The sequence below is a fragment of the Balaenoptera borealis genome (assembly GCF_965194805.1).
Source record: "Balaenoptera borealis genome assembly, chromosome: 12".
Taxonomy (NCBI): domain Eukaryota; kingdom Metazoa; phylum Chordata; class Mammalia; order Artiodactyla; family Balaenopteridae; genus Balaenoptera; species Balaenoptera borealis.
The window spans coordinates 84,529,668-84,546,393 of record NC_138869.1 but is presented as its reverse complement, the minus strand read 5'-3'; the positions used below and the strand labels follow the sequence as shown (position 1 = coordinate 84,546,393).

General features: G+C 44.2%; 1 protein-coding gene across 2 annotated transcripts in view; it reads left to right on the top strand.

Moving 5' to 3' along the window:
• CILK1 (ciliogenesis associated kinase 1) overlaps positions 1 to 16,726 on the top strand; it is a 33,929-nt gene that overhangs the window by 914 nt on the left and 16,289 nt on the right. For both annotated transcript variants that reach the window (XM_082346257.1, XM_082346258.1), the window contains exons 2-6: positions 2,592 to 2,646; positions 7,060 to 7,181; positions 8,187 to 8,266; positions 14,658 to 14,790; positions 16,062 to 16,233. In XM_082346257.1, the coding sequence (XP_082202383.1) occupies positions 2,592 to 2,646; positions 7,060 to 7,181; positions 8,187 to 8,266; positions 14,658 to 14,790; positions 16,062 to 16,233 (562 nt within the window). The remainder of the gene's footprint in view (positions 1 to 2,591; positions 2,647 to 7,059; positions 7,182 to 8,186; positions 8,267 to 14,657; positions 14,791 to 16,061; positions 16,234 to 16,726) is intronic.

Sequence of the window (16,726 nt, the reverse complement as noted above, 5' to 3'; positions counted from 1 at the left end):
TCCATCAAGACATGGAAATCAAGAAGGCAATGAGAGTCTTCAACCAAGATGGAAGTGACATCTTATTGCATTTGTAAACTAATCACAGAAGGGGTATCCTCTCAAACTGCTGTATTCTATTGGTTAGAAGCAAGTCATTTAAAGAAGGGGGATTATGCCAGTTTGTGAATACCAGGAGGTGGGGGGCTTTGGGGACCATTTTAGAGTCTGCCTGCCACACCCATCTATATCCAGTTGCCTTCTCAACATCTCCATTTGGATGCCCTGAAGACACTTCACACTCATCATACCCAAAACTGAACTTACATCCAGCACATAATGCCTGTCTTGATAAATGACACATTTCCATCCCCGCAAAGCCTGGGAGTCCCCCGTCACCCCTCCCTGTGCCCCAGCATTGGTCGTCTGGTCCTATAGACTCTAACTACCAGATATTTATCTGATCCACCTACTTCTCCAATTCCCCACTGCTAACCTCCCATTCAACTCATTATCATTTACCACCTTTGCCTCTAGAATACTTTCCTCTCTAGGGTTCCTGGCTTCCATTCTTACCCCTGTCCATTCCAGCCTGAAGGGATTATATTAAACACGTGAGTCTAATTGTCTAAAATCAATTGTACCAAACCTTCTTTGCTGCCCCATCATGTCCCCTTGTCCCACCTGACTTCAGCGTGCTGGGGTGTGCAGTGATGTGCCCACCACCAGTATCCCACCTCAGGTTCACGTGGAAGACTCAACCAAGGTGCTCCTGCTTGGTCCACAGAAGGTCCCCAGCAGGACTGAGCCCCCATTGCCCACTGCAGTGTCAGCTCCGTAATGTGTCCTTTCATGGGTTTCCCCCCTCTCTGTTCTCAGGTTCCCTGCTCCTTGCCCTGGGTTCCTGGAATCACCTCCCAAATCAACTCCCTGCACCCAAGTCCTTGCCTCAGGCTCTGCTTTCAGGGATCCCAGACGAAGAGGTTTTAATGTCTTCCTATCAGTTTTAGGGTCAAGCCCCCAATTTTACAACTTGCTGCTTCACTCGGACCCTGCCTGTTTTCTTTGGCTGCATTTCCTCCCACTACTCCCTTGCCTGCTTTGTCCTGGCCACACTGGCCTTTCGGCTTCTTGAACTCACCAGATACCTTTCTGCCCTCTGTCTTCCCATGCTACTCACTACCCCACGCCTCTGACCAGGCCAAATTCTCCTAGTCCTTCAGGTCTTGGTTGAAATACCACTTCACTGGAAGGCTGTTTCCTGATACCCTAGACAAGATTAGGTCACGTTGGGGTCCACTTTCTTGGTGCCCTGTCCCTTCCCTTCATGGCACTCAGCACAGAAGGCGATTGATGACCTGCCTTCCTGCTCCGAGGTCGGTTCCATGAGCAACGTCTTGCCCATCATTGTATCTCCAGTGCCTGGGCCTCTGCCATGTGTAGCAGGGGCTAAAATATATCTGGGGCATGAATAAAGGAAATGGTCACTCAGCTGGGAGACAGTGTGACATTGGGGACAGACTCTCAGAGTGAGGGGGAGAGATGAGAGTTGATCTGTTATTAGCCAGCAATGAGACCCTGGTGAAATGACATAACTTCTCTGTTTCTTAGTTTCCGCCCATCCCATCTGTCTCATGGGGCTGCTGTAAGATTCAAATGAGACGATGTGATTAAAGGGCCATGAAAGAGAGAACCCTTAGATTTCTGGCCAGCTCACCAGGCTGTCTGTCTCTCCCCTCAGGCTCTGGACCAGGGGTTGGCACACTTTTCCTGCAGAGGGCCAGCCAGTAAATGTTTTAGGCTTTGCAGGCCATGTGGTCTCTGTCATAACCCAGCTCTGCTGTTGTAGTGGGAAGGCAGCCATATATCATATGGAAGCAAATGAGTGTGATTGTGTTCCAACAAAACTTCATTTATGGTAACTGAAACTGGAATTTCAGATCATTTTCACATGTCACAAATTATTATTTTTCTTTTGCTTTGTTTTTCTCAACCGTTTAAAAGTATAAATGCCATTCTTGTCTCATGGGCTGTATAAAATCAGATGGTTGGGTGGAATTGGCCCATGGGCCATAGTTTGCCAACCCCTGTACCGGAGTGTCCATCCCTGTGCCGTCCAACATGGTGGCAAGTAATCATATATCGTGTAAATTTAAATTTAAAATTTAAATTAACAATTCAGTTTCTGTGTTGCCCTAGCCTCATGCCAGGTGCTCAGTAGTCACCTGTGTCTAGTGGCTACCATACTGGACAGTACAGAACATTTCCACCAATACAGAAAGTTCGATTGGACAGCTCTGGTCCAGATAAATAAGCCTGGGGGTTTTTCCTCCAGGGCAGGGTTAGCTAATTAGTGACAGAGCAAAACAGCAGTCCAGGCCTCTTTGCAATGCCCTCATGCTAACTCTGCTGGGAAATTTTGTGCTGGAGGATTGATTGCACTGCCAGGTTTTTAAATAAAATGCTGTTTTGGATAGTATAGTATCTGGTAGAAATTGGAACCCACTTTAAGCACTGTTCATTAGGTTCAGAACGAAAACATTTTTTTTTAAGATAAAGCATAGCCAGTTACTGGGAATAAATGTGCTATTTGTTTCTTTCTTCTCTTTTAGAATGAAAAGAAAGTTTTATTCCTGGGAGGAATGCATGAACCTTCGGGAGGTCAAGGTATTTATTAATACACAAAGGGATAATTTATGGTATGGTTGATTAAAATAGCTTTATACACGCATAGATTTATAGTTGATACAGTTTGAATTGTTTCACTGATGTTGAAAAAGGAGGCAGATGATAACATAATGCAGCTGACAGCTGAGAGGAGAAGATTGCTGTGCTATTTATGTGTGTGTACTTTTTTTTTTAGTTTTTTGGTGTGTGTGCATGTACTTCTTTTTAAACCTTGGTAATAGTGCTGTTAACTAAACCACAGATTTATTCAACTTTCACTAGTTTCTCACTAGTGTCTCTTTTCTTTCAAATGGTGATGAAATATACATAGTACTTACCTTTTGACCATTTTTTTAAAGCTTTGCACAATTTTGTTTACATAGCAAACCGGACAACATTAGAAAATCTGTCATACCATCCAGAAGTTGAACATATGTAATAATCACATTTTGTAGCCATCTCTGGGGAAGGCTCCTTTGCACATTTTCTGCAAACAATGCCTATGCATTAAGGTTAAAAACAACTCAAAGGAAAGTGGCAGGTTGCCAGGTAGATAGTCCAGATTGTTAGAACAGCGATAAAGGTGTCCCGTGCTAGAACCCAAAGGACTCAAAATAGATATAGAATTGCGTATTTGACCTAAAAATGGTACAGTTCAGTGGTATTAAGTACATACATAATGTTGTACACCCATCAGAATGGCCCATCTCCAGGACTCTCTTCATCTTGCAAAACTGAAACTCTATGTCCATTAAACAATAATTCCCCACGAATCCCTCCTCCCAGCCCCTGGCCAGCACCATTCTACATTCCATCTGTCGACTACACTAGGTACCTCATATAAGTGCAATCATACAGTATTTGTCTTTTTTGTGACTGGCTTATTTCACTGAGCAGAATGTCTTCTAAATTCATCCATGTGTTAGGATTTCCTTCCTTTTTAAGGCTGATTAACATTCCATTGTATGGATCTACTATATATTGTTTATCCATTCATCCATCGATGGACACTGGGACACCTTTGGCTATTATAAACCTTCCCATATCTTTAAACTCCTTTCCACTGGCTCCTTGTCTTCAGTCTATCAATGTGCCCACCGTTCTGTCTAACCAGGCTCAGCTCTCCCTCCCCTGGAGCTCCCACCCCTTCCCCTTCCTGACCTTACCTTCCAGAGCACCCCCTCCGCTGTCACTTCCCCCCACCACTGACTTTCCACTTAACTGAATCAGGCATTCACCTCTGCAACTCTACGGAAGTTGCTCTCCTAAAAGCCACCAGCTGTCAAGTCCAGGATCATTGGGACTTCCTTGGCGGTCCAGCGGTTAAGACTCTGCGCTGCCAACACGGAGGGCGTGGGTTCGATCCCTAGTTGGAGAAATAAGATCCCACATGCTGCGCGGCGTGGCCAAAAGATTTTTTTAAAAAGTCCAGGATCATTTTCTCAGACATTTTCTTGTCTGTGGACCACTTCCTCCTCTCCTCTCCCAGGTCTCTGTGACTCTGCTTTGACCCACCTCTTCTACCTCTTCTTGCCTTTCAACAGTGGTTCTATGATTTCACCCTTTAAATATGGATAATTCCTCACATTCTCGTCTCAGCAATTTTCTCCTTTGCTCTGGCTTCTCCTCCTGGGTGATTTTATTCATTTCCCCTCGCTTCAGCAGCCTTATCACATCTTCTATCTTTCTTATGCATTTAGACCAGGGGTCGGTAAATAGCCCAATGCCTGTTTTTGTAAAAAAAAAAAAAAAAAAAAAAAATGTTGGAACGCAGCCATGACCATTTGTTTATATATTATCTGTGGCTGATTTCACACTACACTGGCAAAGCTAAGTAGTTGCAGCAGGGACCATATGACCTAGAAAGCCCAAAATATTTACTCTCTGTCCCTTGACAGAAAAGTTTGCTGACCCCTGCTTCAGTCCCATGTATCCAACTGCTTAGTGGACATCAGCGTCTGAATTTTCTAGAACGTCTGCCTCCCCCAGTGCTCATATTTTCTCCCTCTTGTGTTAATTATCATTTACCCCTGCACTCAGAAACCATAGCTCATTGCAGTGGCCTGTGCTCCCCGCTCTCCACACCTCTCATCTCCCCAGCACTCAGCTGTTCACACACCATCTACCATTTATTGAGCAGCTGTTATGGGCCAGGCAGCACCTTACGTGCTCTGTCTTATTTCATCCCCACAACCACCTGATGAGGAAAGTCTTAGTATCTTGAATTTCCCGATGAGCACGGCTGAGGCCCAGAGATTCCGTAATGTGCTGGAGGGAATCACAGCTCTAGGCAGCGAAGCTGGGTCTCAAGCCCAGGGTCTGTCAGAAGACTTCAGTGGGCATCCACCTGGCATCCGGGCAGTTCTCATCCCTCCGACACTGGGTGGCCACTCGCTCCCACGCCCAATCTCTGAGGGGCTCCCTCCTGACGTGCCCTTGCCCTCCCACCGAGTTTGTCCAAGCCTGATTCTTCCTTCAAGTCTCGTGTATGAGACTCTCACCGACCACTCAGAGTTTGCAGATTACTCCTCCTTGAAGCATCCCTGATGTGCTCCTTCTTCTCTGCCTGATACGACTGTCCTGCCTCTATATCTTTTTGGAAGCCTTTCCCAAGCCAAAGCAAGATGCCTTCTTTCTGGAAATATACCTCTTGAAAATGAATCACATGAAGTCCTCCACAAAATTAATTCATGTTTTAAATTAATTCTTTTTCTAGTAAACTGATATAGACTTTAACTTGCCCCTGAGCCTCACTGAGAAGCAAGAACTGGAGCCACTCTTAGACTTGGGCCAGTAATTCACGCTCAAAACACACTTGCGGCAGACGGTATCCTACTCCTTGCCTAGAATTCTCTTCTTGCAAAACTTTGAAACCGACTTCATTTTCCTCTGAATGAATCTGCCCTGTTCATTCTGCTGCTCATCCACTGGACACCTCAGCCATTGCTGGTGGTGCATTTTCAGCAAACAAGCAGGAAAGACGCCTGCAGTCCATGAGAGTCTGGAGAATGCTTACAAGTTAGGCAATGCTTGCTACTCATGGAGAACCAGAAATCCAACCCAACTAGAAAAAGTAATCAGCCTGTTGGGTCATTCTGGAAGGATCTGGCCATTTGGCCAAAACAGCTGAGTATTTCCTGCCAGAGAGGCACTTGGCAAAAGCTTGTCTTTCAGGGAAGAGGTTCCAGAAGAGTCTTATTTTGTTCTCATTCACTGGCCATATTTCCTCCCTCTTCCCAGCTGCTTGAAGTAACTTGGTCATATTGCACATTCCCCAGCTCTGATCCCTTGGGTGCGTTGTTACTGAGTGTCCTTCCAGATTTGGACACTCATGTTAACACTTTCATCTTCAGACATTCTGTTTGTTTTATAGAAGGAATGTTCCTTTGAAGGAAATTAAAAGATAAAGAGGGCTTTACAATTTATTAATCGGACTCACGTCTCTATGAGGAAGAGGCTTTTTGAATTAAAGGGCTCAACCCCCTGCCACAGTGACCCCTTGAGGCATTCTTGAAGGAGACGGTCTATCAAATTCTGATCACCTGGTGAGCAAACCCACAGTTGGGTGTGCGGCTGTCACACATGTACTGGATTACTGCTCACCAATATGAAAGTGTATTTGTTCACTGTGGACAGAGCTAGTGATGCAAACAGAAAATAGCTTGCGCATGGCTGCACTCACGTGTGTGTTCCAGGAGGAGGAAAACCACACATGCGCATGGGGAATAATCAGGTCACTTACCGTTTTCTGAGCCACCCTCTGTTCCTCATGCCCTGCTTGATTTTTTTGCCTTTGCTGTTCTTGGAAGCAGAGGTGTCTCTCCCATCTCACCTCAGGGTCTTTCCAATGAGATTTCTCCTCCTTCTCCCCTCCTTCTTCTCCTCCTTTAACACTCACCTTGTAAGGAGCACTATACGTCCCATGGGCACACATGTGTCAGAAGAAAGTTGGGAGAATCAGGCTGCCAGCCTCTGTCTATCTGAGCAATTTCCTGTTCAGAGTGTCTGCAGACTGCTGGCTGGTGATCTCAGCTCCCAGCAGCTGCCTCTCCAGTATCAGATCAATCAAAGCCTCAATGGATTCCCCTCTGGCCACTTTCATGGCGTGAATTCCATCACCTGGAGGGGAGTGCACCTAAAATAGCCCTGGCCCACTGCCTGGTCCTGGGGGCAGCCAGAAGTTCCAGTTATGGTCAAGTTCTTACCTCCTAGTCAGTTAATTGAAATAGTTTTTCTACATAAAGTTAATACCAACTTCAGAGAAATACCATTTATTAACATATTGTCAGTAAAAAATGAATTGTGGCACTCCGTGATTCTAGAATTAGGTGTTTCTCCCTAAGTATATGTGGAATTAACTTTTTTCAACAACAGACTTGCTCTAATTTTTTGTTTTTCTTCTTCACCTTTCAGTCTTTAAAGAAGCTCAACCATGCCAACGTAGTAAAATTAAAAGAAGTTATCAGGGAAAATGATCATCTTTATTTTATCTTTGAGTACATGAAGGAAAATCTTTACCAACTCATTAAAGAAAGGTACAGCGTGGTCATCATGATCTTAGAAATAAATGTTGCACAGTGGATGTGTTTTCTTTCTGCTTTTGTTTGTTGTGATCATGCTGCTTGGCCTTGGCTGTTTAAAGCTGCCCATGAGATGTGGGGCCCCACCTGCATTCCTGCTTTGGAGGCCCTGTGATAACGGCAGAGAAGCTGCTTTCAGTGCAGCCGTCTTGAATGTCTTAATGGGTTATTCACCCTATAACAGGCTCAGAGATTTAACAGATACTCTGCAGCTCTCCTTCCCCCAGGACTGTATGGGCAGAGTGACCACAAGTGAGGGGTGTAGCAGCTTCATTCATTCTGAGCCATCCATCGGAACTTCCGGGTTCCTTTCAGTGCCTTTCTTACTATAGTGCACAGGGCTCGCGTGCTGGGAAGACAAAGAAACTAATAAAAAAACTTACCTGTGATGGTCATTTTGGACTTGAAAAGTGAACTATGTAGAACCTCTTGGGCACATTTTCCTGGTGGCAGGTGAATGCCATTCAGAGCATCCTTCTGAGTGATTTCAGTGAACAAATATCGTTTCCATTGTCAATAACAGCAGAGAAGCTGTGTGGTTTGCCCAGCCAGGGGAAAATGTCACTATCCACTGCATCTCATAAGCTCTTCATGTGAAAGACCTCAGATTTTCCTCATCAAAAAATTTTAAGCTTTAATTATATTATGGAGAGAGGAGATTTTTATATGATACATTGGAGGGAATTTTTTTTTTTTGGTTTGTTATTAAATGTTTGATCGTTTCTGTTTTGTAACATAACTGAATATATTTGGTGCTTATAAGGTATGCTGTCTTACATGGATAAGCAGTTGTTTTTCTTTGATCTTTATTATCAGAGGATCTAGTCAAATTAGCATGTCGGCAAGTGTTTTCTTAAATTCTTACTGTATAACCAAAAGAACATGAAAACAGGGGCTTTGTTTTCATTAACAAATTTCATAAATCTAGATTTATAACATTTTTTCCTCTGCCCTATACAGAAATAAGTTGTTTCCTGAATCTGCTATAAGAAATATCATGTATCAGATATTGCAAGGACTTGCATTTATTCACAAACACGGTAGGTGATTTGGGGTATTGTGCTTTGGAATAGCAGTGAAAGGCTGTCATCAGGTAGAAGATGTAGGAAGCATCAGTGTCTTTTGTAATTGACTCCCAGAAAAAATTGAAGAGTTGAGAGGCTGACAATGGATTTTGGAATATATTATCTTTTGTAGCTTGATTTCTGAATTTCCCTCATTATTTATCATGTCTGTATGTTCTTATTCTTTAGGCTTTAACACTAAGCTTGTTAGTTACAGATCTAAGAGTTATTCCTGACCATTAACTGGTGTATTAATCAGGAACCTACGATTAGAATTCATAGAAGCTTCACATATGATGTTTAACCTACTAACTAACACTGCTTTGCTGTGGCTTTTCATTTTTTTAATGTATTTCAATTTCAGCTTGTTCAGAAGGGTGCAAAGTGGTCTAACAAGATCTATGCAACCCAGGAAAATAAAATACACCTAAAATAAGCAAAGAAAAAGGCAAAACAAGGCATGGACATAGCCAGGGTGAGGTTAATCAACAAAATACATGTCAGCAAGTTTTACTTAAGTAGAAGAAGCAGGCTACAGATGTGAGCCTGAGTTTGCTGTCAGACAATGCAGAATGTGAAACATGACCAACTACAACCTATATGGTTCCTCCAAGGTAAAACAGTTCAGTTGCCCAAGAGAAGCAGAACTATTCTTGGTACTGATACCAGAGAGGTTTCTCTCATGGATCCTTATGTAACATGACTTTATGGTAAACACAGTGACAAGTTACATGGGACAGTTTCAGGTCATCTTCCTCAATATAGGCCAATTACATCACCTGATCAGAGAAAATGGTCCTACTGGGGCCCAGTATGATTCACTCTGGGGATGGTCTGGTGAGTCCAGGGAGAGATTTAAGGCATCCAGAGGAATGGATGGTCATATACCCTTCAGGAAGTCCTCCATCGCTATTGTTCTTCGCTGAGCTTCTGAACAGTATTGAGTAGCAATGCATTTGAGGTTATATTTCCAGCCAGTCCTGAGGCATTACTAGTCTGGGTTACCAACTGGCCACAGACCCAACTTGGGTTGGGTTGATAAGTTCTCATGAACGCAGAGCCTCGGGATGGACGTGTCCCCCAGGGGAGCCAGGAGTCCCTCAGAAGGCCAGTTGAGGTTGCTTTGACATACAGACAGATGGCAAGCTGATCTTGCACGGGCAGAAATCTGTTCCCTCCCAGTCTAAGGGTATCATTGCCATTGCAAATATTGCACCAACAAATGAGTTTCATTACCCAATAAGGAAACTGGGCGGAAGCCCTTTGATGATACAGTCAGTTCAGATTTGACGCAAATTGGCAGTGAGGGGAAAAGACATTGTGCTGCATGGTACGTCTGGGACCCTTCCCAGCCTGCTCTGTGACCCCTAAGCAGCCATCACATTTAGAGGCCAAACGAAACACGAACAGACAAACAGAGGCTGTCTGTACAAGTTCTTGGAAGCCTCGGGCATGTGCTGAATAATTCGAGAGTGATATGCAAGCCCGTGAACCAATTCTAGTAAAAAGTTTTCAGTAAAAGGTATCTCTGATTCCACTGACACGGGTAGAAGGAGCAGTTTTGCCACAAGAATTTCCCAAGGGAGAGTATGAGTTTGCAAAACGCTGAAACCTTCTGGTATGGTGTCTTTAGGGACAAATAGGAGGAGAAGGGGCACGTACTAGATTTGAGAGCCCAGGAAAAAGAAATGGTGAGAAATCAAAGGGATTCTCCAAAGAGAAAGGTCAACCAGAAGTTTTCACATAGGGACCCATTATAGTGTCTCAGTTACTGGGGCTCTTTGCTCAGTACTGGGAACTGCATGGTGGATCTATAAGAAAGTTGATATGTGTTGGCTTTCTCTTCCTTTCCTTTTTGTTGCTTTTTGTGAGACTCAGATAGTTGTTGCCAGAAAGAACTTGTATCCTTTTATCCAGGTCTCTACCAAATCCCATCAAATCAACGCAGATGTGCTCGCACACACACGCACCCATACTTGTGCATACGCACGCACACATCTGCATGTACACATGCACATGTGCACCTACACATACACTCTCCCCCCAATACCCACAAATGCACATATATGCACACACACATAGTACATATTCGTATCCAGTAATTTAGTATCCCTAAATTATTGTGTTAAAACACCTCTTTGAAACTCTGCACTGTCAGTCTTCCTTACACACCTTACATACTCCGATCGTGTTCAGAAATGGTGGAAGGGAAAGCTCAGTTTAGGACGGTCAGACCTCCTTTGCTTTTCTAACCCCAGCACCATGCTTCTCCCCAAGATTCTTCTGGACACTCTCCCCCAGCTAAGTGCCAGTTCTAGTTTGAGCTTAATATCATTTCGTCCGTTACCTTATTTGTTTCCTTGCCAGTTTCTCAGGTAGAGAGAACAGATGGTATCTATTCCTTTCAAAGAAGAGGAAACTGAGCTTCAGAGAGGTTTAAAGACCTGCCAAAGGCCCCACTGCATTAAAGCAGTAGAGCGGAGATTAGCTCCGATATCTGTGCCCATTTGCTACACTTCTCTAGAAAAACCTGTCTCTTCTCACAGAGAACAGAGAACAAGAGGTGAAGAAAATGGTGATAGTAATTGGAGGTGGGATGGATATTCATTTTGCAGGTTCTATCTCATTTTCATTGATAAATGATTTTTGAAAACTTTTGAATGGTTTTCATATGGTGTTGACTTAACTTTGGAGCTTTATGTTGTTCTTTTCCTCCAGTCACGGAAAAAAAATAATCAAAAGCACTTTGCAGATTTGTCTTGTGAGTTTCAGGCTCTTCCCTGTTGTCTGGTTCTCACTGTGAGAAGGTGCGTTCTGTCCCTGGGAGTGGACTCCTTTGGGAGCAGAGAACAGAGCTGCAGGTGGTAGCCATGGCCATGGTTCATGTCAGTGACCACTTCCCCCCACAGGGAATGAAAACTCAGCTCCGCTTGGTGCTGATTGAGCAATGCCAAAGCATATATACTTTGCAGGAATTAAATAATTAATGCAAACAGTGTTTCATCCTTGCCCTGCCCTTACAAATATCCATGCAGGAAATCCAGAATGCCTTAGGTGGCTTAAAGGACAATGTTTGGCCCCAAGAGGTGGTTCTCTGCTACCCTGTTTCACCACTGTCTTGCTGTGCGTGACCTTGAGTCAGCCCTTGGCCTTTCTGTGTGTTGCTGTCCTCCTGGCCTTCTTGATAAAAGCACTGTGGGTTTAAATTCAGTAATATCTGTGAAATTACAACTTCCCTAGCAGGAAGGTGTGCTACAGAAATTCATAACGTTTAAGTATTCTCTGGTTATTTCCATATATTCCTATCAGGTTCCTCATGAACAGAATGTGAAGGGGAGAAAGCCTTCTTTGTGGCTTGATGTTTTTCTTGCCCAAGGGTTGTTAATAAAAAAAGGAAGCACAGCGCATTTTCTGCCAGGATGAAAGAGAAAATCCCTCTGTTATTCGACTGGCATGGGGTACCCTGAAATTAAATTGAAGGTCTGTTCCTGTGTTCTGAAAGCCAAACAGTTTCGAACAGGAAGATTCTGTGTTAACAGCACTTTGCTGTTGCATGATCTCTGAATAACCCAGCAATAAGCGTTTCCACTGTGAATCAGAAGCTCAGAGGGAGACGTGGGCTCATTGTTACAAGCCCGAGTGCACACATCAGCAGAACACATACCCAGCCAGGAGTCAGATCAGAACTTAGTGCCACCTCCTCACGGGCGGGGCGGGGGGCGTGGCACATCACTGGCCTTTCGAGCCTTAATTCTTATCTGCAGCAAATGGAACCGTGTCTGCTTGTCCCCCTTGCCAGGTTGTGGGGAAGATAAAATGAGGGGATTCGTACTACTAACAGTGACAAGCTCTTGCAAGGTGCAGATATGCCAAGCACTGCACTAAAAGCTCTACAAATATTAACACGTTGAATCCTGCAAAACAACCCCATGAGATAGATGCTGGTATTCCCCCATTTTACAGAGGCGGAAAGTGAAGCACAGAGTGGTTAAGTGATTTTCCAGCCAGATTTGAAATCAGGCAACCTGATCCGTCTACACACTTAACCACTATGCAGCGTTGCCTCTCATAGTGATAAAATCGTGATGCTTTGTTAAAATAGAGATGAAAAGTAAAGGTACATGACAAGAGGGTCTTATACCTTTAATTACCAAGGAATAGAACTCATGGGTATAAGGCTGATAATAGTTATTGCTATTATTCAGTAATGAAAAGAACAGAGGGCCAGATATTCTACAGACATATTCACAAATGCTTCCTAGTTATAAAGGCTTATCCTCGAATACAGTATAACAGATAACATATGTCAACTGACAGATACAGTTTTCATCAGTCATTTTTAAAGAGTCTGTTTGCAGTTAAACTTTCTTCCTAGCCATTTTCCCTCTGAAAGTTTATTTTGGGCCTGAAGTATGATCCATAGAAAGGAAAGCTGCTTAGAGGGATTAATGGGGAACCAGAATCTTCTCTCTCCTCATTTCATTAGTGCCCATGTTCTCTGTGGAAGTAGGATTAAAGATGAGTTAGCAGGGAAAGGATAAAGCTTGACCGATGGGAGGAGGCAGTCAGTGTGTACTGGAGCGTGACCCGAGTGGAAGCAAGATACCAGGTCTGGAGTCCAAGAATGATGCTTGTATCTGAGTATAGTTGATGTGAGAGGATGAACTGAACAGGGAGAAGATGCAGGTTTGTTGAGTGGTTGTTATAGGTGGTGGCAGGGGGAATTGCAGTGGGGCCTGGGGGTGGAGGACATTTCATTATCGGCGAAATGCCACTTAAGTTTGGAAACAACAGTTTAGCCCAACTAGAGGAGAAAGAGGGAGTCTAAGAGGAGAAACAGGGTGAATCTGGACTTGAGAGGACCAGCACCGCAAATCAAGATTTTGCTGTCTGGATCGACAGGGACAGAACAGAGCCGGATAATACAAGAGCTCTGACACATTTCTTGGTAGGATTGTGACTAATTCATCCCCCGCCACCCCCATGACTCACTTTTCCCATCTGTTCGGTAAGAAAATGATGTCTGCCATCTCTTTTTTTCATGCTTTTGATGCTCTGAGTGTTTAAGAAGAGAGACCATCGGTCTCACAGGGCGTATGTTTTAGGGGCCACAGGAGCCTTGCTGGATGCACTGGCAAAAGATCCCATTCTCATAACTGCTTGCGTATTTACACAATTTTAAGTCAGAGAAAGGGCAGAAAGGACAGATAGGAGGTATTTTGATGGAAAATGTGACACAGCTCCATTCCTGTCTGGGGACAGATGGATGCAGCATAACTATAAGCTACCTGGATATCATATCAAACGTTCAAGAAGGAGAGAGAATTTGGGAGAGGAGAAGAGTGGTTTGGGACAGGTCAATGCAAGGGTGACAGTGACATCAGCTGCTGTCCCATCAGAGACACAGGTCTGGAGAGGATGCAGCAGGCATGTTAGAGATGCAGACTTGAGCACATCGGCACAGAGGTGGTTGAGGAACAGTCGACATCTTCAGTGATAGCTCTTACTTCCTCCCGTAAATGTGCTACTTAGAATCCAACCTCACAACATTGGTAATGGTAGCAGGTAACCAGTAACCCCATCAGCAGCATTGACACAGTTGTATTTCCGGTTTTGATGACCCATTGAGATTTAGACTCAGGTAGAATGATGTCTGTCAGTGATACTCTCTGCAAGAGGAAAGTTTGGGGTCTTCAGAGGCATGTGATGCTGATCAGTGGGTGTTTGAGTCTCTCCTACATGTACCCCCAAAGCCCTGCGGTAGCTGAGACAGGCTTCCCATTCAATGAGTTATCTCTGCCTTTCACGGTGTGAATTACAGGTGTACCCCTGTGCTTCTCTACTGGGCAAAGTAATCAGTATTTGACATTTAAACATTTGTTGCAACACACACCAGAATCTCAGATACGAGTAGGTCATATTCATAAATCCCTTGTTTCTTAAACAAAAAATGTGATTGTGTTTTTGCTGTGATGTAAACTGTCAGTAGCCATAAGACTTGTCTTTTGAAATGGTTTTAATCTCAAATTCTTTCTGGCTGACTGGGGCAGGGTAGGCATGATATTTTTTTCTTGGAGTGACAATTTCTATTTGCCAAGTTATCTCAGCCCATAATGGAGTTTTGATATTTTAAAAGAAGTTTGCTCTCTTGGAAAAAAATTATGAAGATCAACTTTTGAATGATTTGACATTTTTGAATTTGTCAAAGGGAAATGAATGGTCCAAAGGGGTCTGCATTATCATTGGGATGAATGTAGAGCCTTCAGTGTCATACCAGACTATCACTGTCATGAAAAGAGCAGTACAGCTGCAAAGAGTAACGCAGACACGATCTTGCCTCTGAATTCCTTCTCCACCACCGCTGCAGGCTTCTTCCATCGGGACTTAAAGCCGGAGAACCTCCTCTGTATGGGACCCGAACTCGTGAAAATTGCAGACTTTGGATTGGCCCGAGAAATCCGATCAAGACCTCCATACACAGACTATGTATCTACCAGATGGTGAGTACCATCTTCCTCAAAGGATTTAATTGCACTTCTTTAAAAATATACCATTATACTGAGGATAATATTAATGTTTGCATTTCTTATTTTTAAAGACCATTTAAAGACCATGCGATTATACTGAGGATCATATTATTGTCACAAATACTAATTTTCCACTAAGAGCACCATTTGAAACACATATGTGTAGGAATGTTGGCATTGTACAAGCTTAAAAGCTTGTATTATAGGGGCTTCCCTGGTGGCACAGTGGTTAAGAATCTGCCTGCCAGTGCAGGGGACACAGGTTTGAGCCCTGATCCGGGAAGATCCCACATGCTGTGGAGCAGCTAAGCCCATGCGCCACAACTACTGAGCCTGTGCTCTAGAGCCCTGAGCCACAACTACTGAAGCCCGCACGCCTAGAGCCCATGCTCCACAACAAGAGAAGCCACCGCAGTGAGAAGCCCGCACACCACAGCAAAGAGTAACCCCTGCTCACTGCAACTAGAGAAAACCCGTGCGTGGTAACAAAGACCCAACGCAACCAAAAATAAATAAAATAAAAATAAATAAATTTATTTAAAAAATATAAAAGCTTGTGTTGTAAACAATTTTAGAAGGAACTCCAACAGGGAACAGGGAACTATATTCAATATCTTGTAATAAACTATAATGGAAAAGAATCTGAAAAAGAATATATGTATCTGAATCACTTTGCAGTACAACAGAAACTAACACAACACTGTAAATCAACTATACGTCAATAAAAAAATTTTTTAAAAAGGAAGTCCCTTGTGCTTTTCATAATCTAAATAATATTCTGTATATAGAGCTTCCAGAAGACCTTTTCCTAAAAGTGTTGTGTAAAAGATTCTCCAAAGACCTGTCTGAAAATCAGCCAGTTGGTGTTATTAAAACTTTCAGGCCCTAAGAATTTGATTTAAGCAGTTGGCCATGACCAAGAAGAGCCTACAGACCACTAGTTCTATATTCTCTCTCGCTCCTTTTCCCTCCTCTCTCACTCGCTCTTTTCCTGTTCTCTCTCACTGTCTGTATTCCTCGAAAATGCTATAGAGCAGAGGCCTGTCAAGAAATGCTCCACAGAAAACCCTGTGAAGCAGAGGAGCCCAGCTTTACACTGCAGCTACAGCTGTTGCCTGATGAGTCCATGCACCGCCCTGAACTAGACAGAAAACAGAAATGCAGAAACGCTCTGCGGAGCTGATTGTGTATTTAGTTTGCTTCCGACCGGCGGGTGTGGAACTAGCTTCTCCTTGGTCTTGCAGGTACCGGGCCCCGGAGGTGCTCCTGCGGTCCACAAACTACAGCTCCCCCATCGACATCTGGGCCGTGGGCTGCATCATGGCAGAGGTGTACACCCTCCGGCCACTCTTCCCCGGGGCCAGTGAGATCGACACAATCTTCAAAATCTGCCAAGTGCTGGGGACACCCAAAAAGGTAATGATGTGGGACAAAGGCCTGTGGGACAAAGCTGCAGCTTCCTGTGTTCCCTGCCCCCAACCCTGGGCAGCACCGGCTCGTTCTGGATCTTCCTCGCCCTGGGTAGTCCTCCATGCCTTCCTCCTACCCTGCAGTGGAAGACTTCCTGGCTTCCTCTGCTTTTCTGCCCATGTCCTCTCTGCTCCCTTGCAGAGCTTCTGCGTTCTCGTGGCTACAACTCTTACCCGTGCAGAAGTCTCCTAATGTGATCTGTAGCCCTCCCCCTTTCCTTTATAACTCTGGTCACAAATTTACATCTTTCTCCGGGATTTTTTCCCTGACATCCTCACCCTCACCTCCAACTCAGCACGTCTGACCCAGACTGCTTTTTGTTTTGCCCCCAACCAGCCTCTTTCGCTCATTCCCCATTTCTGCCTGTGGTCCCATCACATCCCAGAGCCCAGCCTTGAGGCTGAGTTTCAGTTTTACCTTCTTCCTCTCTCCCTTGCTC